This window comes from Neurospora crassa, linkage group V, assembly GCF_000182925.2.
Source record: "Neurospora crassa OR74A linkage group V, whole genome shotgun sequence".
Classification (NCBI taxonomy): Eukaryota; Fungi; Ascomycota; class Sordariomycetes; order Sordariales; family Sordariaceae; genus Neurospora; species Neurospora crassa.
In genome coordinates, this window is record NC_026505.1 from 2,383,824 (window position 1) to 2,407,881 (window position 24,058).

A 24,058-nucleotide genomic window follows, 5' to 3' on the forward strand; every position below is an offset into this window, starting at 1 on the left:
TCATCCAATCGCCAAACTTTGAAGACGGTTCTGTTCCCAGAAAAGCTTGGCGCGTGTGCTGTAGCTGCTCCACGCTCCGAGTCGCCGCCGCGCCTGGCCCTCCGCTGCTGCAACATTTCCCGTCGTGGATTGAAGATAGCGATAGCATCCATTACAGCAACTATTGTCCAGGCTTCTACCGTACACCACCAACCCATACCACGCGAAGCAACCACTCGACGTCAACAACCATTTTTGATACAAAGACAAAACTACAACTCATTTGCCCCTCCTACATTTCAGTACCACTCCAATTCAACTCTAGACCAAAACACCATCGTCATGGCTTCAGCGGATGCAAAGATTCAGTCAGTAGCTATCCCACTCTCCAGCATCAACCCATGTGCGCGGGCAGCCCATGGACGCTTCAAGGAAACCAACTTGACTAACAACTGTCTACTATACAGGGAGCTTCTCACGAAGCCGCGCAATGAGCTTACGTACGTTATATCCTCTTGTCAACATCACCTCCCTCTGTTACCATCGTCATCTCGCCCGCCCTGCTGCTCCCAGCTCCTCCTCTTTGCGACCCAAGACCACGACGCCCGCCCAGCCAAATCACAAAGCTAACCAACTCGTCTGATACAGTGAATACGAAGTTTCTCTCCTCGAAGAGCACGAGTTCTCCGCCGGTCCTCTGGTACATATGCCCCATAAGCCTTGATCTACCACCCCTTCGACACGGAGCAGCGACTAATATGACACCCTTTTTGGCAGTCCATCCTCCAGACCGCCGTCCGCAGCCACTCCCAAGTCCTCATTTCCGTCCGCAATGGGCGCAAGATCCTTGCGCGCGTCAAGGCTTTCGATCGCCACATGAACATGGTGCTGGAGAACGTCAAGGAGATGTGGACCGAGACGCCCCGACTGGCCAATGGCAAGAAGGGCAAGCCCGTAAACAAGGACAGGTTTATCAGCAAGATGTTTGTGCACTTCCTTTTCATCTGTTGTTTCTCTCGCCCAGGAGAAGCGAAGATCAATGGCTGACATGTTTCACTTTCCTGGCAGGTTCCTGAGAGGCGACTCCGTCATCCTTGTCCTCCTCAGCTAGTTCACGAATAGCACGGCAAAATGTATAGGTTGGAGGTTTATTTCACTTGCACGGCGAAGACACGCGCCAGCACAACTTAGGGTTAATGGCTCGAATGGAGTGGGGATGAGCCCGGGAAGGGTACCTATTGTTGGTCGACTGAATCGAGAGACATGCGGACTATATCACCTTACTACTACTCAACCGCTCGATCGACCATGATGACGACACAACCACGAAAGCAATTCAAAACGCCCCGTGAAAAGGCGCCGCGCAGGAACGAGAGGAAAGAAGAGAAACCCAAGCAGATTTTCAGGGGCTATTAGGAAGGTCATACAAAGGGAAAACTAGTGTGAGCTCGGCGTTCAAACGTGTATTTGGTTTTGTTTAACTTTTTATCTTTCATTTCTGGTAACTTGATCGAACAGAATACCCAGACCGTGTTTAGGTTTTCGCAGACGCGGTCATGTTTTCTCGTGCTTTTTAACGACAAGCAACGGGATGATTTGTATTGGTGTTCCTGGTACGTCATTGAAATGGTGGTGCAAACTAACTACCTAGGGGTATATCGAGATCACATACAGCACCAATTCTTACGGCAATTCCGCCTCTCTTGTAACCTCCTCCCATCCATCATCCGATCCCTTGGCCTGCTTAGCACTGGAATCATCAGCCTTTTCAATTCCAGCCAGTCCAAGGAAGAACTTGGCCAATCCCCAAGCGCCCGGATCCGGCACCTGCTCGAATCCGGACCCGCCAATGTAGACGGTGCGGCCCAACTTGGCCTTCATACCCTTGGTGCCCTCAGCTCCCTGCTTGGCAGCCTCGGCCGCCTTCTTCACATCACCGGTCTTTTCGAGCGCATCGACAAAGGGATAGAGGGCATCAACCAGGGTGCGGTCACCGGGACGAGCGGGCGTGTACTTGGACAGGGCCTCACAGCTCAGTTTGAGGGCTGCGGCCCAGGCATTTTCATCAGCAGCTTTCTTGTCCGACTCCCCTCCACCGACAGTGTGGAGAGAGGCGACCAGAGCGTTGAGGAAGATGCCGTAGAGAGCACCCGAGGTACCGTCCATGGTTTGCTCGACCACGGTGACGATCTTGGCGAGGTCAATGGCTGCATCGCCTGTTAGGGGGTTGGAGTCGAGATGCGACAAGATTGCTGGCATTCTGTTAGCTATCAGGGGGAAAAGGGGTTGTTGTTGCTAGGGGGACATACCCTCAGCGCCGCGCTTCAGACCGATACCGCAATCACCATCACCCACCATGGTGTCGTACTTGGTCACATCCGGTTCGGCGGCGATGACAGCCTTCAGCCCGGCAACCAGCTGCTTCTGCACCTCCTGGGGCTCATACGTTAGACCACAAGGCCTCACCTCCTCCTCGGACTTGACCTCATTCTCCCGGGTACTCTTGTTTTCCCGCTGCTCCTCCCAAGTCAGCTTGGAGATGGGTGCTGTCCAACCCGTTGCCTCAGATGGGTAATCCAGCAAGTCAATCATGCCCGGTCCGCCAATGTCCGTGTTAACCACATTCAACAGCGAGATACTAAATCCCAACCCATTCAAGCTCGTCATATACGTGCCGCTCAGGATCCTCACGGGCTTGATCCCATACGGTTGTTCCGCCAACTGCGTCACCACCTCGGTGACAATCCCGCCCATCTCCAACGGGCTGACACCACCGAGGTTGTTCACCAACAGCACCACCTCATTCGAATTTACGTTCACAAACGCCCTGTCCTCATCGTTCCGATCCAGCAACTGCTTCAGCATCTTCCCCACCAACTCCGGCAACCCAATCCCCTTCTCCCTACTGCTCCCTTGCTCATTATGAATCCCCATGCCAATCTCCACCTCGCCCTCCTTCAACACCTTGAACTCGGCGCCCTCCGCCTCCGCCCTTCTCCCCGGAACATGCACATGCTCCAGACTGGCGCCGACACTGACGATATTCTCCGCCGCCAAATTGGCCACCTTTGTCACCTCCTTCAGACTCCGTCCCTGCGCAGCCAACGCTCCCGCAATCTTTTGGACCAACACCGTCCCCGCAATGCCTCTTCTGCCTACTTTCCCAGCTTTAGCCCGTCCAACACCGACATCATCCCCGACAACCACCATCTCCACGTTCACCCCCGCGGCTTTGGCTTTTTCTACGGCTAGGCCAAAGTTGAGCACGTCACCGGTGTAGTTCATGACTACCACCAGGACCCCGCCCGCGTCCTCTCCTCTCTGTTGTTGTTGTCCATGTTCAGGAGAGGAGGAGGGCTCGTTGTTTTCAACCCGCCCCATGATCGCTGTACGGACTTGTTCGGCGGAGGGGGAAGCGAAGATGGTACCTGCTACACAGGCAGAGAGGAGACCGCGACCGACCATGCTGGAGAAGGAAGGTTCGTGGCCGGAGCCGCCGCCGGAGATGAGGGAGACTTTCTGTCTTTGGTTGGAGGAGGAGGAGGAGGAGGAGGCATTGCCGTAGCCGGGACGCAGGTAGACGATTTTGTTGTGGGCGTCGAGGGCGATGCCGGGGTTGAGGAGGGTGGTGGATTGCAGGGATGTGAGGACGAGGTGTTGGGGGTCGTTGATGAAGTGTCGGTTGGACATTTTTGGAGGTGGTTGGTTGTGAGATATTGGATGGATTGGTTTGGTGGGTTGGAGTGTAAGGTTGGTAAGATTCTCGTCTATGTATCGTAAAATATGTCCGGTAAGATGAAGACGTGAATGTTTATCAAAATTGGATAAAGTGGTGGTTCTCAGTTATATAAGCTGTCGAGCAGACGCTTCGGATATCTATTGATAAAGCAGATGATTCGAAAACGATGACGAAGTGGATGGGAGTCCGGGATGTTCTAAGTTCTGTTGAGCTTCAACAAGTTTGTTAACCGGTGGATGATCGACAGTCAGTGGATCAGAGGCAAACTTGGAAGTCAGAGAGAGTGATGTTTGGATAGGATTCAGAAGGAAAAGAGATGGAGGAGGGAGGATACCGGAAGACCCCTGTGTAGTGTTGAGGGGGACGAGACAGGCAAGGACGTGATGCTAGTATGAAAGCGGGGGGCGGGGTTGACGCTTCCCGCTTCCCGGGGTCTCAGAGTCGACTCGGGACCTGTCATTCAGTCCTCATGCGGGCCGCCTTGATGTTACATAAGGAGAAGAGATCGACGATGTTGTTGTCACTTTAAGTCGGAATAGAGAATGCCATGCTGATTACTAAGATTGTTGAAGGTGTTATTTCAGAGAATTTCAAGAGTTAAAAGAGACGATTGTAGAGATAGGTAGTTTGAACATGTGATGGTCATTGTTGAAAGCGCACTTCGCCAAGTATCTTTCGAACCCCCTCCCGCTTGCTAATTACTTATCACTCCTCAGCCCCTAACCCTTCAATTACCCTTTGTCTCCTCATCATCACCCAAAATCTCCTTGCTCCGATGCTGATCCCTAATGAACTCTTGAATCTGTTCATCGTGATGAGGACGGTGCGGTGGTACAGCGCTGAGGTCTTCTTCCTTGGGCTTCATCTCTTCTTGCTGCTGCTGCTGCTGCTGCTGCTTCTTTCCTAGTCCAATCGTTTCGCTAACTGATGCTGGAACGTATTCCGAGACTATTTGTTTTTGTAGCACAAGTAGGGATAGGTAAGCTTGGGATGTTACAAACGAATATTAGAAATCGAAGACTGGGTTGTTACATACTCTTGTCAACGATCCCGCTTCCTCCGCTTTGTTGGGGTTGTTGTTGCTCCTCTGGACCCTTTCTTTTCTGCTCGGCAATTTGATCAAGCTGGGGCTTGTAGTCTGAGGGATCTTGTCCCTCGGCCCCGGGTTGGCTGACGGTGTTGGGGTTTGTTGACATGGTGATGGTGCCGTGGAAGATGGATTGGTGGTGATGGAAGAGAAGAGAGAGCTATGGTACTAGCTTTCGATTATTGACAACTCAGGCAAGACGAGAAAAAGTGTTTGAGAAGGGTCTAAACACAAGAGCACAACTTCAGACGGGCAGTTTCATGGCTTCGATTGAGACATGAAGCAGGTGTAAGTGGTCACTATTTAGGTGGGGATGACGTCACGAAATCCATTCGTTGTACAAAGACAAATGTGCGCTTTGCTTCCGTCGTCTGAACTTTCATAACTACATTGTTTTCTGTTCATGCAGAGAAGATCCAGATACTTCAATTCATAGCAATGAAGATACATATCTTGTCCGACGAACACCATGGCACGTTCCAGTCATCGTCGACCTCAATTCACCATCGAGGAGGAGGAGGATGTCCTTATCGCCCTTATCGCCCGATCTTATCGGACCGGCTAGAAGCCCAGAACAGCCCACTGAGCCCACGAGCCCCCGCCACCTTGTCGTGCCCCTCCAAGCGGCGGCAAGACCCGACGCCAGAGGGCGACCATGATGCTGGAAACTCCAGGAACCATATGATTTTGTTATGTCTCTCTTCATATTGTTGTAAAGTTTTTATATATTAAATAGAGTCGCTTTTCTCAATCCTCTTGAACAATACATACTGTCGGTACTTTTATAAACCCTTCTTGACCAAGTTGGACGTCCCCGAAGTCGGATCGGAATCGAAAAGCTATTCTCCAGAGACCAGGGCAGCTTGGCGATCTTTCCCTTCTCTCTTTTACAATTCTGCAATCCTGGATTGCCCGAAATTTGCGACAGTCTTGACCTCCTACATACCTCAATTACAGGTCGCCTACTCTCAATTATCTTCCCGACATTCGATCGATCGACCTACCCCGAACTTTTCATCGCGACTTAGACCCTAGACGTAGTGTAGTCGCAGACTCGATCCTATACTTACGAAACCTACCCCTCCAACACAATCACGCAACAACCAACCAGCCAACCCACGAACAAACCACCACAATGACGCGCGACCAATCATCCCCTATCCCCATAACCATCATAACCGGCTTCCTCGGCTCCGGCAAAACCACTCTCATTCTGAACCTCCTCCCCCAGCTCCGCGCCGCCAATCCCTCCTACCGCCTCGCCCTCCTCAAGAACGAATTCGGCGATCTGGCCGTCGACTCCCAGCTCGCCTCCTCCTCGGCCATCGCCGGCGTCTCCGAGCTTTTGAACGGTTGCATCTGCTGCAACCTCGTCGGTCAACTCTCGGTCGCCCTTTCCGAGCTCCAGTCCACCGTTCGGCCGGACCGAATCGTCATTGAGACCTCGGGCTCTGCGTTCCCTGCTACGCTGGCGCTCGAGGTCAACCGGCTGGCGAGGGAGACGGGGGGCCAGTATGTGCTGGATGGCGTGGTGAGCGTGATTGATGTGGAGAATTGGAAGGGGTATGAGGATACTAGCTATACGGCGCGGATTCAGGCGCGGTATACGGATCTGATTGTGTTTAACAAGTGGGAAGGGGCGGGGGAGAGGAGGTTTGACGAGGTTTTGGATAGGGTGGGAGATTTGGAGGTGGACACAGCGTGGGTGAAGAGTGATAAGGGGTGGGTGGATATGTCGGTGGTGTTTGGGATTGATGGGGGGTTGGCGAGGGGTCTTACGGAAGAGGATGGGCATGTTCACGATGACAAGTGTGGACATGACGATAAGCATAAGCATGATCATCAGACGGAGGTGGAGGTGTTGAGTATTGAGCTTAAGAGCGGCAACAGAGAAGCGACGGTGGATGCGACGAAGCTGTTGGCTTTCTTGAGGAAAACGAACAAGGACGAGGTGTACAGGATCAAAGCCGTGTTGGCGGTTTCTGCGAAAACTGCGCGGGAGGTGCTGAAGAATTCGGATGAGGATACCAAGGTTCCAGTACCACCTACGTCCGCGGGAAGCGAAGCTCAAACGACGAGGTATATCCTCAACTGGGCGTTTGGAAGGTGGACGTTTACACCTGTTGCGGCTGAAGTCAAGGAGCACGAATCCAGCAGTGAGGCGATACTGAGGATGACCATGATTCTGGCCAGGTATGAGAGCACCAAGTGGAAGAAGAGACTGGAGGCTGGTGGGTTGTTGGAGCTTGAAGAGGAGAATGGGAAGGGCGAGTTGAGCGTTACCAAGGTCAACTAGAGAGCGGCACGTTTGATAGACGAGGAGCTATGGATTATGTATGAACGAACAATAAGACTTCGGGATAGAATAGAGCGCACCTGATGGGAGCAAATAGAAGCAGACGTCCCAAAGACATATTGACAAACTTCTTAAAAATTCAACATCCACTCCTCGCATACTCTCACCACAAGACACCTTGAACAAATCTATGGTTCCCATTCTGCCCTAGCATTGAGCGAGTAAACGGAGAGATCTGTCAAAACCCCTTATTTTCCATATCCCATGCATGTCTTGATCATTAACGCCTGCAAAGAGACTGACTGAAAAGCATCCTCAAAGAAAATCCCTAAACGCCGTTTTTGAATGACGACCGATCCGATCAACAAAACAGCAAAGATAATGAGCTAATCATGTTTTCACCGTCCATGCCACCATCGCATCTCTTTTCCCACCCCCCCAATTCAGCATCGGACGACCTTCGTAAACTTTCCTCCGGCAGTCAAGTAAAGTAAAGTAAAGGCGTGTCGGGAGTAGAGTAAACACCGCGAACAACCCCGTTAAGGCGGGCATCGATTCGATCAGTAATGACCGCCATTAGCGCCGCCGTTCACGCCGCCTCCCTGCTCGCCCTGGTCAGCATACTGGCGCAGGGCAAGCTCCTTCTGGAACTCGCGGCCCAATTGGCCGTACATGGCCACGAGCTGCTTGCACGCGCCAACGAGAGCCTCGCGCGGGGTGATGCTTCCGTCTGTCTGGATACGGATGAAGAGTTCCGGCACGTTAGGGTGGGCAACTAATAATTACGTGTCAGTCAGTTTCTGTTTATCTCGCCATGGGTGGTGGTGGTGGTGGTGGTGAGGGTTTGTGTGGGGAGGGGGGGTAAAGAGAAGAAAAGTAAAAGTGAAGTAAGACGCGGCGGTACGACGTGACGTACTCTTGTATCCTGCCATCAAGACATGAGGGGCCTGCTTCAGATGTTCGGCGAGGAGGTTGCCGAGGGTGTGGTCCTCCTTGAGAATCTTGAAGTCGGAGGTGTTCGACATGCCTATCCAAGTAATGGAAAAAAAAATCGGGGTCAGTTTTCTTGCCATTTCCTTCTTCTACTATTTCTTCTTCTCCCCACGTATCACCTCATTATCAAGAAGATGAGGAGATCGACTCGACTCACCAGTGAAAACCTTCTCCTCAATCTTCTTCTCTCCATCCTGGAGAAGGAAGAGCTCGAACCTGGTTGTTTTTGGAAGCAAATGTCAGTAATGTTTTCCTACTACCCAAAAGTGAGGTAATGATGAGAGTATAAACGGAAAGAAGAAGGCGGACCGGTTCGGCTCGCTGTTTTGCTTGGGATTGGCTCCGCTCATCTTGTTGATCTTGGTCCTGTTCGCTGTTGCCAGGTGACGAGGAGGGCATGGAATCAATATCCTTCTTGTCGTGATGGACTGTGTGCTAGTCCAAAGGGATGTTGGTTTGACGAAGGGTTTAAGTGGTGTATGAGGAGGAAGTCGTCCGCCTTTTATATCGTTGACAGCCAGCGACTCTCCATCCAGATTGAGTTTGGTCAAGGTGAATCCGTGGTAGACAAGTTACCCACCAACTCCCAGATCGCTAGTCTCCCAGCTGCCTCGCCTGCCTGTTGCCTTCCATTTGCGTCCATGGTCCATGATCAGATGAAAGCCGTCCCGTTTGTTTCGCGTTCAAAACAATAGGCACCTGGCACCAGCAACCAGACAAACACCGCCTACCGGAGGGGAAGATTGAACCAAGCTCGTAGACCATGAAGGATAGACACGTAAGGCTAAGAACTGGGGCGGACTATTCGAGTGTCTGCCTGTCCGTCCAGGTCGATTTGTTCCATTGTCGTACTGAGATGAGTTGACATTGCGGTTCCAGTCGACACCGGCATGTGACATAATGACTTTTGACATAGTCGTTATGATTCCTTGTCGAACGCCCTCAAGAGATTTAAGGCAACCCAGGTCGAGTGTTTCCGGCATTTGCGTGAGGCGCGTCGTCCAGGGCAGAAGGAAGAGGGGGGTTGGTTTCTCCATGTGGAAAGAAACCAGCAAGAAGAGAAGATTCTACTAACCTATCAGGGGCGTTCATTTTGGCGATTGGCTAACGATATGACGTAGAGCTCGTTGTTGGTTATCGGTGGTGTATAAACGATTGTCGTCGTCGCCCGATATCGTGAATTTGCGATATGGTGTTGAGGTTGAGACCGGGGGGTGACGATGTCAACTGCTCAAGAACGTCGAGTGGTTGATGTAGCAATTGTGTAGATTCGCTCTTATGGCGGGACCGGGGGAACGTAGGAATTTCGATACCCAAAATTGGAGCGTGAATGGGACAGACTACCAAAGGTTTCAGTCGCTCAGGTTTTGATACTGCTCGTCAGCTGGTGAAGGTTTTGATCTTGGTGAAGGGGGTGGGATGTTTTAACACAAGTGAACGCACTTGATCGATGTCTTCGAGGTCGTCCAGGTTGCGCATCCACTGTGAGATGGGGGCAACGCAGTTGGAGCACTGAACTCCGGATCAAGGTACGTGTGGTCTGTGCGCTCAGTTATTTCAGCGCCATCCCGCTTTTGGATGACTCGGTCCGCTGGGCTGTATACATACATGCTTGCAAGGGAGGGTTAGGGTTCAACAAAGAAAGAAAGCAGTGAGCTTGCTTGTTGGCGAAGCAGACGACGGCGACACACTGTGGGGAAGGAACTCTTTCCAACCATGAAATGAGGATGGTAGTATGCAAAGAGTAAACCGATATATGGAAGGTCATCGTAGCTACCACACTGTTCGCTCGAACACTGTTTGCAATGGGAGAGAAAGGCCGCCCCTCAAAGAGTCAGAGATTGTAGAGACTGCTAGGGAGAATAAACCCAGTAATGACACGTCAAAACAACAGTAAAATGACATCGACACCATAGACGTACAATGGGGAAAATGCCAGACTAATCAATTTATTCAAAAGTCAAACTATTCTCGCTCCATCGTTATGGTAACGAGCTTCTTCAAACAAACAGGGAAACGCTTCCCTCACGATGCAATACAAACTCTAGACATGCTTCTCGGCAACAGATTGCTCACTCCCATCAAGTCTACAGTGTAGTCCATCCCACAATCATCTAGTCATAACCCATATGTCTTGCTCTCATCATGTCGACCCCTATCCCATGATTTCCTTTCATTCTATACAACCATAATCATATCGTCGGATCCATTGTTCTTGATAAACCCCAACGCTCGTCCCATATAATCAAGAGGATACTCATGACTCATTCCGTGATCAATACGTACACGTTTGCACGCCTTTACGGGTTCAATCCCTTAGCATCGCAATAGCCAGGCGATTCTCCGCCCTCTCCAGCGCCGGCCCAGCTCATGACAGTCAAGGTAGTCGTGTACGCCATGGCAATGAAGCCAAAGACGCACAGGGCAACATCCGAGAATTTCCAGAGAGCGCTTCTGGCGACGCCCCTGTAGTGCAGCATCGGCTGTTTGTGACTGTGTTAGCGTCTGATTGATCATCTACACAAGAAGGAGCAAGGGTACGTAGCAAAACTCACCGGATAGATATACACCAACGGGATGCAAGCAAAGTTACCGACCAGTGCGACGAACTTGTCCAAGTTATCGGCACCCGCCCATGCAACCATGGCGCAGAAAGCGACGACAAAGAAGCGGAACACGTTCTTCTGCCACTTGATATACGGATTGTACTTTCCGCTCTTCGTGAAGAGTGCATTCTCCGTGATCCTGATGGCGGGGAAGATCTGCAGTGGGGTCGAAAGCAGGATGGCGAGCGAGTAGAGGAACTGCACGCCGTTGACCATTTTGTTGTCCTGGGGCAAGTTGAGGAGCACGACTGTCTCGGTCTTGGAGCCGTAGGCGGCATAGGAGACGGCGCCCATAACGGTGAACAAAGTGGTGATGATGATCATGACGACGGCCATCACCTTGGGGAACTTCTCCGGGTTTCTCATGGACTCCTGGATCGGGATGATGAGGCCGATGCCCTCAAAGGTAAAAATGGCGGTGCCGATGAAAAGGGTCCAGTCCTTCTGGTTGAACATGATGATGTCGGCCAGGCCCGAGGTGTTGAGAGTCAGGACGTCGTAGTAGAAGAGGTAGGCCAGACCGATGACGATGAAGGCGTCAGCAATAAGCGCAGTGAATCCCAATTTGCCAATATCACGCAGCAGCGAGAACGGCAGGAAGATGATCATTTGCATGATAATCAGCCATGATATAGAGATGTAGGTCTTGCAATTGGTGACGGCAAGGATGAATGCTTGCAAGTTCTCCGACGTGAAGACGATGTAAGCCGCCACGAAACCCAGTTGACTGATGACGATGGAGAAGAGAATCAGGTTTCGCATCCACTTGCCATAGAGAATACCACCAATGTCACCAAAGGATCCTTCCACCTTGAGGCGAGTGGAGACGAGGAGAACAAAGCAGTAGTAGCTCAGAGCCGCCACGAAGAGGAGCACGGCGTTACTAAAGACCATGCCGCCGTTGAGGTAGGCTCTGGGGAGGAAGAGAACACCTGTACCGACGAAGGACTTGAGGAGAAGCATTGCCGCGCTCATGGGACTATTTCGGCCACTCCCACCACGCTCCTTCCTTCTCCTCTTACGTCGAGACGGCGTTAACAGTGTGCTGTCCTCCATGGGCTCGTGATCATCAACAGAGCCCTCGTCACTCCACCACTCGCCCTCGTCGCTTCCGGAGGTGAAGTATTCGCCTGGCTGGAGCACTTCATCGTCTTCCTCGAGTTCCTCACCGGCGAAATGTCCGTACAAAGAAAGGAATTCGAGGAAGCTAGTCGTCAGTAACCTCGGCGGTGGCGCACCCTGGCCCGCACCGTTTTCGGAGTCGTCAGGATGAGCCGAGGGGTCTCTCGCGTTTCTCCGCAGGTAATTGCGCCGGAAGCCACCAGGGACTTTGATTGAGTTGATATCCAGAACCTCATTTTCTGGCTCGGGCCTGGGGTAGCTGAAACTGTGGCTGCGCTTGGCCTTGTTGCGCTGTTCTATCTCCTCCGCCCATCTGTATATAGGGCGCGTGATGTCACCACCCTGTAACTGCAAACTCGAGAACTCATCGTCGTCTTCGGCAGGCTGCTTGCCCTTGGATCTCTCGCCTGTCTCCTCCCCAGCGCTATCCCCAGGTTGGACCAAGTGTCTCTTGATGATCTCAGGATCTTCGTATGCTCCGAAACCGTTGATACCGGTGGACGGTAACCTTGATCTTGTCTCGAAGGAGCCGTAGTTCGTGGTGGGCGTCGCGGATCTTTGGAGCTGGGCAGCCGAAGGGGCAGGGGAGAGGGCGCGCGCAGGAGGAGTGCCAAAGCGAGGTGGCGAGGCTCCGTAGGTGTTGGACAAGGCAGCGGCTAGAGCAGAAACACCGGGGCCAGCAGACTGTGACCCGGCGCCGGGAAGTGGTGGCAAGGCGCCAGCATCACCTCGCTCTATCGGAATAGGTGTTGGAGTGCCAGACGGCTGTTGTTGTGGTAGTACGGGCGTGGCGAGGCGCGCGATGCTATCAGCGCGTGGTATCGACGTGCCGAGCTCACGGGCGCGAAACGAGCTGGGACGGAAGGAGCCGGGGCGAAAAGAACCGCCGGGCGAAGAAGGGCGGACGGGGATATTACCCGGGACCGGTGAGTTCCTTCCCGAGTCTTTGCCCGCATTCGACATGGCCGTTAAGCAGTAGAGGTGGTGCCTGTGGTGATGATGTAATGGTAGCCCAGACCTCTTTCTAGAGCACAATCGGCGTGGAGATACTGGAGCGCAGTTCAGTCCGTGGTGTCGGAGGTAAGGTCAAGGCCAAGGTCAGAGACTGGAGAGAGAGATAAAGATGGTGACCGTCCGTGTTTCAGATACGGCTCTCTGTTTTCTAGCGGTGGATGGAAGGATGCCTGAGCGAAGGACTGTTCGATGATGGCACGCAACGAAGACTTTGTAACAAGTTCTTATTGCTAGAAGTGGGAGACTAGGTAGTTCTAGGTAGGTCGATCTTGGGGTTGTCGACGCGTGTCCGAAACACTGCCGCAGCACTCTCAGTCGCTCCGTCTGCTCCGTTTACTTCAGCGCCAACTTCCTATCTGGGACTTTGAGGGGCGATATTGATAAGGCCCGAGTCAAGTAAACGAAGGAGAGTAAGCAGCGTGTTGCGGTGGGTAGTAACAATATGTACTTCCGTCCGAGATATGTATCGGGATATTGTAACGATTCTCGTATCAAAGATGGAGATGTTTCTCTCTTTTACCCTTTTGACGTTGGTATCGTCGAGCGACTTTTGTCAAGATGCAGCAATCAAGAGACGGGTCCGTGTGACCTGCGCTGGCCGACAGCACAAGGGCATTGGAGTCTTTGATTGGAGTACATCATCGGCGAAGTGGCACTTGGGCCAACTGAGATAAGGAGCCGCCATAAATCTGGTGAGCGCTGTACGAATGAGAACGTGTCCTGGCGATAGGAGAACAGGGCACGTAGAGAAAGCGTGACCAGCGTGACCATCGTCAAGAGACGACAAGAGATCGTGGGTGCCTCGTTACGCTGCAAACGCCTCGTCGGGTGGGCCTCTTAACCTAGAGGTAACAGCATCGGGCCCTGCTGACACTGCGCCAGGCACTGCGACGGGCAGGCGCCTGGGCGATCCTTGCTGTGCAGGCTTGCTAGGGAGATCCACTCTTGAGACCCGACCCTGACCCAGATGCTCTGACGGGAATGTCTGTTTAAGCAGACGGGAGGTCACCGTCCACCAAAGAGATCATCACTTCCGGTCTCTCACCAAAAGCGTGGACAACGATACACACATGTGTAATCACGATCACGCTTCACAATTCAGGGCTGAATGCCTCACGCTTTGGTTACCATGTCGGTACTCGGTATTGTCATACCTACTGTAGTTGTCTACACGCAGCACCGGACAGCATGACATGAAGGAGGATCATTCAGCTCATGTTATCCGCTAACATGGACCCCGCCGATATCCTCGTTGAATCCAGTCATGCGCCGATACATGCCATGGCGCGAGACCCAAAACAAATCTGAGCGATACCCTCGGTTTTTGTAGCTGGAACAGAGATAGAGACGACGAGTATCTGTTACAGGCCTATATTGAGATGTCAGGACGGTACAACCCGTTATCTTCGATATAGTAACACCAGGGAAACACAAAAGGTATCATCATCATCATCATCACCACCACAATGGCCCTCGGCCTCCAGACTCTGGCGCTGATGCAACTCCACCGCCCCCATAACAGCGCCTAACAATGCCCTATTCTAGGTAGGCCCTTGCTGGCGATCCTGATTCCCTGCCCGGTCCCATTGGAGCGGGCCGGTAAAGGCGGGGGAGAGGGTCGGCAACAGCACCCTCCGCTTCCGCAGCCGGGACAGGTCTGACAACAACCGTGGAGGCCGATGGAGGAAGACGGCTTCTCCAATCGTCAGGCCATGATGGTCGGTCCGTAAACATAACTCACCCGTGATGTCGACTGCAGCAGTACCGGATGTTTCGGAATTAAGCAGGTTTTCCCTACCTTAGGTTTGATGGTGGGGTTGATTCGTTCAGCTGTTTGGCTTCAGTACCTCTAGTTGTACTTGTACACTTCAGTTTTTGACTTGTATCCGTCTCTTGTTCGAGGTCGCTCCTTCTTAGCCCGCTTGCTCATCGTCACCCATTGAGTCCCTCCTTCCTGATCTTGATTGTGTCCTTGGAGCCCCCCTTTCAGAGTTGATTTTACGGCTACCAGCACCTTCCTTATTCAAGGCGCTTCGTTACTCACGACGAAAACCTGAACAAAAGCTACCGAAAAAGAAAAAAAGAAAAGAAGAAAAAAAAGAGATCGAGACGCCATACTGTCAAGCTGAGTTGATGCTAGTGGTGAGAGACTTATCCAGGGACGGAATAGCTTCTGATTCGCCAGCAAGTCACTTAAAAAAAAACGTCGTCTATCAAGCTTTACCTCTAGCTTCAAAAAAGGATCCTTTCACCACCGCTACATTTCGATATACAACCACCAAAGCATCATGCTCGAGTGCAGTGTATAGACGAAGCTTGGTCGCCTTCTCTCTGTTTCTGTCCTCCGCTGATAGCTTCCTCGCGTTACGCTGGAACTACGTCTCCCACACCACCAGGCCGCCGATCCCTTCCCAGGATCACAGCATCCAAGGGATATATAGACACCGCAAGGTCTGAGACTGGGGTAGAGCTGGCCTCCGCCATTTTCCTCCAGCTTCCTGTTGGGCGCTTCACCCCAAAGCCAGTCTCACAGGGCAATTCTTGGCTTCTTGTCGACAAGCTACCGGCCTGTTTCCCAAAACAATCATTTCTGCTGTGCAACGCCAACACCAGAACCCATCCCGCGAATGGAGGCATGATAGTCAAACACCGACAACCATGGATCACGAACATCAGAGCAGGAGGCATAAACTGGGCGTCGTCTCCGGCGTCTACATCCCAGTATGCCTCAATATTCTCAGTATCCTCATGTTCTTGAGGTTCGGCTCCATCTTGGGTCAGATTGGTCTACTTGGCATGCTTGGTATGTCCTTCCCGGAGCTTACTGTGTACCACTTTGGATGAAACTGGCTAACTATTTCTAGGACTTCTCTTCATTGCCTACTCGGTTGATTTTGTCACTACTCTGTCTCTATCTGCCATTGCCTCCAATGGCGAGGTCAAGGGAGGTGGTGCCTACTATCTCATCTCCAGGTCCCTTGGCCCCGAGTTTGGAGGGTCCATCGGCATCCTGTTTTATTTGGCGCAGGTCTTGAACACCGCACTCAACGTCGTCGGTCTCATCGACTGCCTGAGGCTGAATCTGGGATCTGTCATGGCTCAGGGATACTGGTGGACCTACCTGTTCGAGACAGGCGCGTTGTTGGTATGCACTCTACTGTGCCTGGCTGGCAGCGCCATGTTTGCAAAGGCGAGCAATGCCTTGTTAGCCATCATGGTCATCTCCATCCTGAGCATTCCCGTCTCGGCCATTTTCCTGCCATCATTCAACGATCCGGTCAGTGGCATCGAGTTCACAGGCGTCAGTCTCACCACTTTGCGATCCAACCTGTGGCCGCATTTTGCAGGTGATGAGTTCAAAGGAGCTGGCACCTTTAGGGATCTCTTCGGCATCCTGTTCCCGGCAACTTCGGGTATCTTTGCTGGCGCGTCCATGTCGGGTGATTTGCGAAACCCCAGCAAGGACATCCCTCGCGGAACTCTCTGGGCCATGTTGTCAACTCTCATCTCGTACGTCGTGGTCATCATCTCGCTGGCCTCGAGTACGACACACGGCACGTTTCTGCGAAATACCAACGTTATCCAGGAGACAAATGTTTGGCCTCCAATCATCTTTGCCGGAGAGTTTGCAACATGCTTTTTCTCGGCTTTGATGGGAGTGATAGGCTCTGCCAAACTCATGCAGGCCTTGGCCAGAGACAAACTGGTTCCTGGTATCTCCATCTTTGGAAAAGGCACCAAGAAGACTGATGAGCCCTTGCTCGCTATCTTCTTAACGTACATCGTTGCTCAGTTTGCCATGTTCGCGAACCTGAATCAGATTGCAACCTTCATCTCCATGGGATACCAAATGACTTTCTTCGTCATGAACCTCGCTTGCTTCCTGCTCAAGATTGGCTCCGCCCCCAACTTCCGCCCAGGCTTCAAGTTCTTCAGCTGGCAGACTGCCTTCGCCGGTAGTGTGCTTTCAGCGGCTGCCATGTTCTTCATCGACGAGACGTATGCTACCACTGCCGTCTCACTGCTCGTTACTCTGTTCCTGCTAATTCACTATCTGAGTCCGCCTAAGCGCTGGGGCGATGTATCACAAAACTTGATCTACCACCAAGTCCGAAAATACTTGTTGAGGCTGAAACCAGAGCACATCAAATTCTGGCGACCGCAGATCATCCTACTCATCAACAACCCGAGAAAGCAAACCCGCCTCATTCAGTTCTGCAACTCGATGAAGAAGGGCGGACTGTACATCCTCGGCCATGTCATCGTCACCGATGATTTCTCCGCGGGAGTTACCGAGGCAAAACTCCAACAAGCGGCGTGGTCAAAGTACATATCGGAGTTCTCGAGGATCAAGGCTTTTGTCCAGCTCACCATGTCACCAACCATCACTTGGGGCGTGAGGAACCTGATCCTCTCGGCAGGCCTGGGTGGTATGCGGCCCAACATTGCCGTCATTGGCTTCTACAACCTGGACGACCTGCGGCGTTCCCGGCCAACACTGCGTATATCCCACCAGGCGCCGACGTCACATACTAAGAGTCCGCAGACTACTGAAACTAAACAACCCGTGAGGCAGCGAAAGAGAGGCGATACTTCGGCTAGGTTGATGGAAGGATTTTTGCCCACTGACGTGATCAGGACCGAAGAGATGATGTCGGTTATTGATTATCTTACTATTCTAGAGGATCTGGCTTTGCGATATCGTCTGAATGTGGCGGTTGGTAAAGGGTTTGAGACCCTGGAGACACCGAGGAAAGATGGGAGTAACACCAAGAAGTACATTGATCTTTGGCCTATCCAGATGTCGGCGGAGCTTTCCGCGGACGGCAGGAATGTTCTGACCACCAACTTTGATACATGTGAGTCTCTGTCAACTGGACATGGTTATCACTTCAATTGCTGACATATAACAGACACTCTCATCTTGCAGCTGGGTTATATCCTCGATACTGTCCCCGCTTGGAAGAAGGTTTACCAAGTTCGTGTTTTGGTATTCGTTGAATACGAAAGCGAGGTTGAAGAGGAAAGAGGACGAGTCAAGGCTCTCCTTGAAAAGCTAAGGATCGAAGCCGAGGTGCTGGTCTTCTGGCTGGCCTCTGGTGATCTCGGTACATACGAGGCCATCATCCACGGGCGTTTCCGAGATCAAGAAACGGAGAAACTGGTCAATGATTGTCTAGTGGGCCAAGAATGGTGGGAAGAACTTCAGAAGATTCGGGGAACCCATGAAGAGACCTCACAGCCCGACATGAGTTCCGTACTGAACATCGTTGAGTCGACTTCGGGACGACCGGGGTTGTACAATCCACACAGCGAGCTCCCTGATCCGCGCGATAGGAGGCGCGCCAGCTGGGCGCCACTGGCTGATTTTCCCAAGAAGCCCACAGTCTCACAGTTGGTTCGGCTGGGTGTCAGCATGGGAATACACACTCAGAACCTTGCGGCGAATGTGCTGGACAGCTCAGACACAGACGTTGACGGCGAGAGCGACAGCGACAGCAGCTCATCTAGCGGTACATTGGATGGAGATTTCAATGATGCTGCAAGTGTCGCAAATAATGGCGGCCTTGAAGCACTTGAACCGTCGCGACTTCCTCTATTGGGAGCCACTAGACGAATGAGTCACGGAGACCTCTTCGATCGCTTGAAGAAGCCTTGGAAGGATAGGAGATCGCGGAAGGCAGGAGGACCATCTGCACAGCAATCTTATGGCGCAGTGTCTCAGGATACCGGGCCAAGTCGCAATAATGGTTCAGAAGGCAGGTCTAGCAAGAGGGACGATTTTCTGAGCGTGGGCACGGAGCGATCATCCCACACGACAACGCCAACACTGTCGCGACAAAACTCATCAATCTTAAAAAGCTCTACCGCCAGAAAGTTCACCAGCTCACTGGTCCCGGAAACAAGGATAACCAGTGATGACACAGGACCACAGATTATGTTTGCAGAAGATCAGGCTCGCCCCGGGATATCACGTCGGTCCACACCGGGGACCACTGCACTTCTTTCAAGCAAACAACCCGCCAGAAATACAATTGGTGACGGCAACGGAGGAGGTCCTAGAACGGTCTGCTTTGTTGAGCCTCGCTACGATGGGGCTTCATCGTCCCCAGACAAGTCAAGAGCAAACTCCCCGGCAAGGACTGGAATTGGCAGCGGCAGTGGTGATGTCCTGCTTGACATACCCGAGCTACTCTCTTCATACAGACTTCAGCAACAGCAGCAACAGGACGATGATGCCGCTGAAGCTGGCTCGAGCTATTCTACCCAAGGGCTTCCGCTCTCCTTTAACGACCTCCCAAGCCGGGCGCAGCATCTGATTTTGAACGAGCTGATGCGGCAGAATAGCGCGGACACGGCAGTCCTCTTTACCACGCTCCCGGTACCTGAGGAAAACACTTGTCAAAGTGAGGAGGCAAGTTTGACGTACCTGTTCGATGTTGAGGTGCTTTGCAATGGGTTACCGCCCATGTTGCTGGTTTTGAGTAACAATATGACGGTTACTGTGAGCCTCTGAGGCTTTTGGTGCTGGTCATTCTGTTCTCGTACCCCCGGCCAGGGCAAATGCGTCATCGGGACCAGAGTGATGGGGAATAGAAATCAGAATCACACAGTCGCACGCCCTCCATCTACCGGAAAAGAGAGTTTGTGTTTCACTATGGGCATTGTTTGTGATACCCCAAATACTTCCGTGCCTGGAACAAAGACTGAGGAGATACCTGGGTAGGTTAATTGGCAAGCGGGATTCGCACAGCCGAGACACGCAAGACAAGGCCAGATTCGGCAGTGCACTGGGTTTTTTTCTTTGTTCATTACGCTAGTTGAAGGAATTAAGGGAAGGAAGAGACATGCCGTCAGCGGAAAACTCAATCCAAGTTAAAGCCGTATTTGCTCGTACAAAGGATGATTATGCTGCCTCGCTCTTGGTTATGTAAGAAGAGTCCTTTGTCTCGCTTCGTGGTGTGGTGATTCATTCCTTCTAAGGGAACAACGATCAGACAAATCGAAAGGACAGGTTCTCTTTTGACTCTTCTCTGTTTTCTTGCCCAAAAACATTGTTGGTTGGTTTTCCGCCTTTTTTTACTTATTTCATTCCCGAAGATTCCCTTCCCAGTTGTGGCTACCTTGCTCATGATGTCGTCTCAGTCAAAGGACAACAATAGTGACCGAAAGTCGAAGAGCATCAGACTTTCTCAAAAGCTGCGTGGTCTACGGGATCTGAGACTACGAGTGTCTATCGAAGGCAAGCCTCATCTCCAGCGACGAGGGTCACTCCAGCAATCACCCCAAGAAGAGGAGGAATACCGCATCGTTCATACACCGGATAGACCTCAGCGATTCATCTCACCCGTTGAAGCCCCTACTGAAGACGACTGTTACGACGCTCTCCGGACGTGGCATCACGCTGCAGAGCAACAAAGAAGCGAGGCCCACTTGTACGGGATTCAACAACAGAGGAGTGGTGGTGCAGGAGAACCAGGATCAACTGGCGTGGACGGAGCAACCAACGAAGACGACGACGGCGGAAGCGTGAGTCAACCAACCAACCGTTTGCTTGCTTGCTTGTTCCATCATTTCGTTTAGTAAAAAGCCCACCTGTTAAAATAAGATGTCTTCTGGAGGGGTGGCAGAAAATTCGCCGTTTGAAGGCATGACTACCTCTGCATATACATCCAATTCCAACCCGCAGAGATTTCCCATGAATTCAGTTGCCCATTACCCGGTTGCATACGTTGAATACCTCAACAGCCAAGAATCCCCACTGACTCGGATTGAACAACAGAGAGGCAGCCCTTTCGTTCCTGACCCAAGCGATGACGCGAAAACCCCAAAGGATGAAAAGTGGTGGGCACTTGCATATGGGGAGTTCGAGGAGGTGGAAGAAATGAAACCTTTTCGTGAGTGGAAAGGAGATCATCAACAGAAGGAAACGCAGGATCAGCCAGGTACCAACACGGGGCAGATTCTCAGACAGGACACGGCCAAAGGAGGACCTCTCCAAGAGGGAGCTGCTCATTCTCATCTTTTGACTGGTACGTACAACTGACGGGTTTTCGGACAAGTGCAAATTTCCATCAGACGGCCAAGGAGATATGAACGCTTACAGCCTTTTAGATTTCACAGGACTGCCATCCAAGACATACAGCACGAGCGAGGCTGACGAAAATGATATTCTCAACGGGACCAACGATAGCAAGGGGGAGTACACTCCGTCCGTTTACACGCCATCTCAAAAGAGCCCTACTACTCCTACCCCTGAAATGTTTCCCGAAGCTCCCAGATGGACTTTCGGGCGCCCAACAGCCAAATCGACAACTGCAGCTCCAGAGACATTGCTCACTCGGGATGTTCAAGGTCCTTGCGCCATCGACAGCGACAGCGAGTCCACAATTCCGCCAGGGGGCCGCTACTTTGACATCGACGAGGAGTACGACCCCAGCGGTGGCACAAGAAAGAGTTCCATCTCTTGCAAGCCGACGGCAACATCCATCTCGGACCAGCAACAGCATACCGAACAACTACCACCACCACCACCACCGCCACCAAAACCGCTGGATAATACAGGTAGAGGATTTTTGTTCCCGGGCCTTGGTTCCTCGGGCCAGGCGATGCAAACACTACACACTGAACTTTTGAAACTTGCGCACAAGCAGCATGAACAGGAAAGACAGAAACATGGGAGGGGAAGCGGGCAGAGCGGAGATAGTGGACATAGCGGAAGTACATCTAGTGCTTTCTACAGCGCTTTTACATCTTCTCCGAGGCATGAGACGCCTGATGTAAGACCGCCCTCACGACGGGGAGAGCAGCAGCAGCAGCAAACAGATCCCAGCCAAGGAATACATGAAATAGGAATAGAAACAGCAATCCCATCGACCCCACGCCCAAAGCCAAAGCAGACCCAACAGAAAAGACGTTATCCAATGACACCACCCCGCGGTTTATTGAAAGAACGAGGACCATATATCCTTCCTCTTTCCTCTGGCACCACCTCTTCATCACCGAGGCCACCAAAACCTCCACCGAAAACCCCCGAGACAAAGGCCGTAGCTCCCGAGCCGAAGTTTTTACTTAAGGGACTCGAATTCAGTCCTTCGCGACCAGTTCCTCCCACCCCCACCCTTACTCCCTCGAAGCCAAAGAATATCGAGAGTACGGGGATGAGAGGAGTGGGAGGACACATTGCCGGGGCAGTCAGTATCTCGTCACTTTCTTCACTCTCCTCACTTACGGGGGGTAGTGGGGTAGCGATAACGCCCCCGAGGGTTTCCTCTACGAAGCTCAAGGCTCCCCCACCTGCTCCTCCACCACCTCTAGGCGGGAACGAAGGTGGCTTGTTGGTGTTGCCAAGGACAGTGTATAACGGTAATAGCAAGGCCAAGATGCCGGTCAAAATGCCGGTTCCCGTTCCGTCGCTACTGTCGAAGTTCAACGCCAGCCATGCATCGCCATTGGCATCAAGAGGACATGGTTCCTCTAACTCTAATCAGTTGTCGTCACAGAGTCAGGAACAGATACAGATCCAGGGGAAGGAGAGGAAACAACATCAGCGGGGCTCCACTGAGTTTATATATCATCAGCCACGAATAAGTGATCCTTTTGTTGACTCGCCTGCGAGCGACGTGGATACACTTGAAAACAGGTTGTCTATGGCGATGGCTAATGGGTGGTATGATGAAGGTCAAGCTAAAGCTTGGGAAAAGACGATGTCGATGATGGCTCAGACACAGAAGCCGGCCCATGTTCAGGTGTATACACAAGGACAAGCGAAAGTTCGGATAGTGGAACGGGGAAACACACAATCACAAAAGCAAGTTCAGGGGCAGGGACAAGCTCAGGAACCATCAGAGAACCTGGGAAAGATACCTCTACAGACGCAGACGCAGATACAACCAAAGGTTCAGGAGAAGGTCAATATGGCTTTCAGGACTCCTCCTCCTCCTACTCCTACTCCTCCGTCTCAAGCATATCAACCCCAGTCAACTCCCCAAACACCTCCTCAATTCCAAGCTTTCCAAGCCCAACCAATTCTCAGGACTCCCTCCCCTCGGTATCTAGTATTGTCACTCCACTCACAGTCCCACTCACAATCCCAATCCCAACACTCACAACCAGCACCATCCCCCTCACCCCTTCCCTCACCATCCCCTTCTCTCTCCAGACCCATCTACCCAGGATCTCCTATTTCCCAGACATATGCCATCACCCCTCCACTGCCCCAGACTCATTCTCGGCCTCGAAGACCCACTCCTCCCCACCGGCACCAACCTCCTCCCCCTTCATTCCGCACACACAGTGGCCAGGGAAAAAAAGAGATGGCTGATGCCAGGGACCAAGAGCAGAAGAATAGAGAGCAGCAGCAGCAACGTCCGGTATCTGCAGGTAGTGATGGTGGTGGTGATGACTCGGATTCTAGTTCTAGTTACGAGAGTCTCCAGTTTTGGAAGAACCCGTCACCGACACCGACACCGGGTCCGACGTTGGGTCCAGGCATGACTGCCTCTGTACAGAGTAATTCCCCTAGCGGAGTCTCTAGGGGTGATCAACGACCGAGACAGCCGGGACAGGTGGTGGGACATGAAGGACGGGGGCGCTATGAGTTTCAGGAAGGTGATGATGGAGAAGAAGAAGAAAAAGACTCTACAGCGGTGGTTGCAACCGAGAGTGAAACTACAGGGACTACTGGGAGGGGTGTCACCGTCGGTATGGTGATGGATGATTACGCGGATATCATTGATCAGTATGCTGGAGGGTGGAGGGAAACGATGTTTTTCGGGGAGCTGGAGGAGGAGTAGTAGTCTAGTACCTAAATAAGTAAGACAGGCCGCCTGCCTGACTGGGAAGTTACACGTCTAGTTGTGTGGCGGTGGGAATTGAATGGTTGGATGATGTTGTATGTATTTGATTGTGTTCAAGCGTTATATGTGGGCAAGAAGGAGGTGGGTGGAGGAAATAATAATGATAACCGTTGCTGCTAACTTGGGGTAAAATGTATTTCATGCATGGACATCAAGAATCACAGACATTTATTTGGTGGATGGAAATGGCATATATGACAGACAACGGCAAGGGTTTGTGATGCCACGGAAGCCTTTGACGAGTGTCCTCTGATATCATGCTTTTTCCCTGTCCCCTTCAAGGTTCTCAAGACTAGAAGATAGGCCTATAAGACTAAAAAAAACACTTGATAGAAGGCCGAAATCTGTTCTCTATAACCGGTA

At 52.0% G+C, this 24,058-nt stretch overlaps 8 protein-coding genes across 9 annotated transcripts; 4 read left to right on the forward strand and 4 right to left on the reverse strand.

Annotated features, from left to right (window-relative positions):
• Positions 1–109: 109 nt before the first annotated feature.
• NCU03778 (small nuclear ribonucleoprotein Sm D2) lies at positions 110–1,579 on the forward strand. Its single transcript, XM_956031.3, has 5 exons — positions 110–347; positions 447–479; positions 628–679; positions 757–962; positions 1,048–1,579. Exons 1-5 carry the CDS (start codon positions 322–324, stop codon positions 1,088–1,090), a joined length of 360 nt encoding a protein of 119 aa, XP_961124.2. The 5' UTR covers positions 110–321; the 3' UTR covers positions 1,091–1,579.
• Positions 1,461–4,053, reverse strand: dak-1 (dihydroxyacetone kinase-1). The gene is made up of 2 exons (XM_956032.3): positions 2,289–4,053; positions 1,461–2,231 (listed from the first exon to the last, which is right to left on the reverse strand). The coding sequence occupies exons 1-2, from the start codon at positions 3,667–3,669 to the stop codon at positions 1,663–1,665; spliced, it is 1,950 nt and encodes a 649-aa protein (XP_961125.3). The 5' UTR covers positions 3,670–4,053; the 3' UTR covers positions 1,461–1,662.
• Positions 4,054–4,295: 242 nt separating this feature from the next.
• Positions 4,296–5,120, reverse strand: NCU03780 (hypothetical protein). Its single transcript, XM_956033.2, has 2 exons — positions 4,755–5,120; positions 4,296–4,666 (listed from the first exon to the last, which is right to left on the reverse strand). The coding sequence occupies exons 1-2, from the start codon at positions 4,912–4,914 to the stop codon at positions 4,446–4,448; spliced, it is 381 nt and encodes a 126-aa protein (XP_961126.1). The 5' UTR covers positions 4,915–5,120; the 3' UTR covers positions 4,296–4,445.
• A 322-nt stretch (positions 5,121–5,442) lies between these two features.
• On the forward strand, positions 5,443–7,312 carry NCU03781 (CobW domain-containing protein). The gene has a single exon (XM_956034.2). It carries the CDS (start codon positions 5,941–5,943, stop codon positions 7,099–7,101), a length of 1,161 nt encoding a protein of 386 aa, XP_961127.1. The 5' UTR covers positions 5,443–5,940; the 3' UTR covers positions 7,102–7,312.
• On the reverse strand, positions 7,223–9,570 carry NCU03782. Of its 2 annotated transcripts, XM_011396292.1 has the most exons (4): positions 9,170–9,570; positions 8,252–8,310; positions 8,018–8,128; positions 7,223–7,876 (listed from the first exon to the last, which is right to left on the reverse strand). In XM_011396292.1, the coding sequence occupies exons 1-4, from the start codon at positions 9,184–9,186 to the stop codon at positions 7,662–7,664; spliced, it is 402 nt and encodes a 133-aa protein (XP_011394594.1). In that variant the 5' UTR covers positions 9,187–9,570; the 3' UTR covers positions 7,223–7,661. The 2 variants fall into 2 exon arrangements, with proteins under 2 accessions (XP_011394594.1, XP_011394593.1); XM_011396291.1 differs by lacking the exon at positions 8,018–8,128.
• Positions 9,571–10,027: 457 nt separating this feature from the next.
• On the reverse strand, positions 10,028–13,552 carry NCU03783 (transmembrane domain transporter). Its single transcript, XM_956036.2, has 2 exons — positions 10,650–13,552; positions 10,028–10,577 (listed from the first exon to the last, which is right to left on the reverse strand). The coding sequence occupies exons 1-2, from the start codon at positions 12,783–12,785 to the stop codon at positions 10,395–10,397; spliced, it is 2,319 nt and encodes a 772-aa protein (XP_961129.1). The 5' UTR covers positions 12,786–13,552; the 3' UTR covers positions 10,028–10,394.
• Positions 13,553–14,601: 1,049 nt separating this feature from the next.
• On the forward strand, positions 14,602–19,783 carry NCU03784 (cation chloride cotransporter). Its single transcript, XM_956037.2, has 3 exons — positions 14,602–15,639; positions 15,701–17,695; positions 17,750–19,783. Exons 1-3 carry the CDS (start codon positions 15,495–15,497, stop codon positions 19,351–19,353), a joined length of 3,744 nt encoding a protein of 1,247 aa, XP_961130.1. The 5' UTR covers positions 14,602–15,494; the 3' UTR covers positions 19,354–19,783.
• Positions 19,784–19,970: 187 nt separating this feature from the next.
• On the forward strand, positions 19,971–23,632 carry NCU03785 (hypothetical protein; the record flags this gene model as incomplete). The annotated part of the gene is made up of 3 exons (XM_956038.2): positions 19,971–20,366; positions 20,620–20,869; positions 20,952–23,632. The coding sequence occupies 3 exons, from the start codon at positions 19,971–19,973 to the stop codon at positions 23,630–23,632; spliced, it is 3,327 nt and encodes a 1,108-aa protein (XP_961131.2).
• Positions 23,633–24,058: the final 426 nt, after the last annotated feature.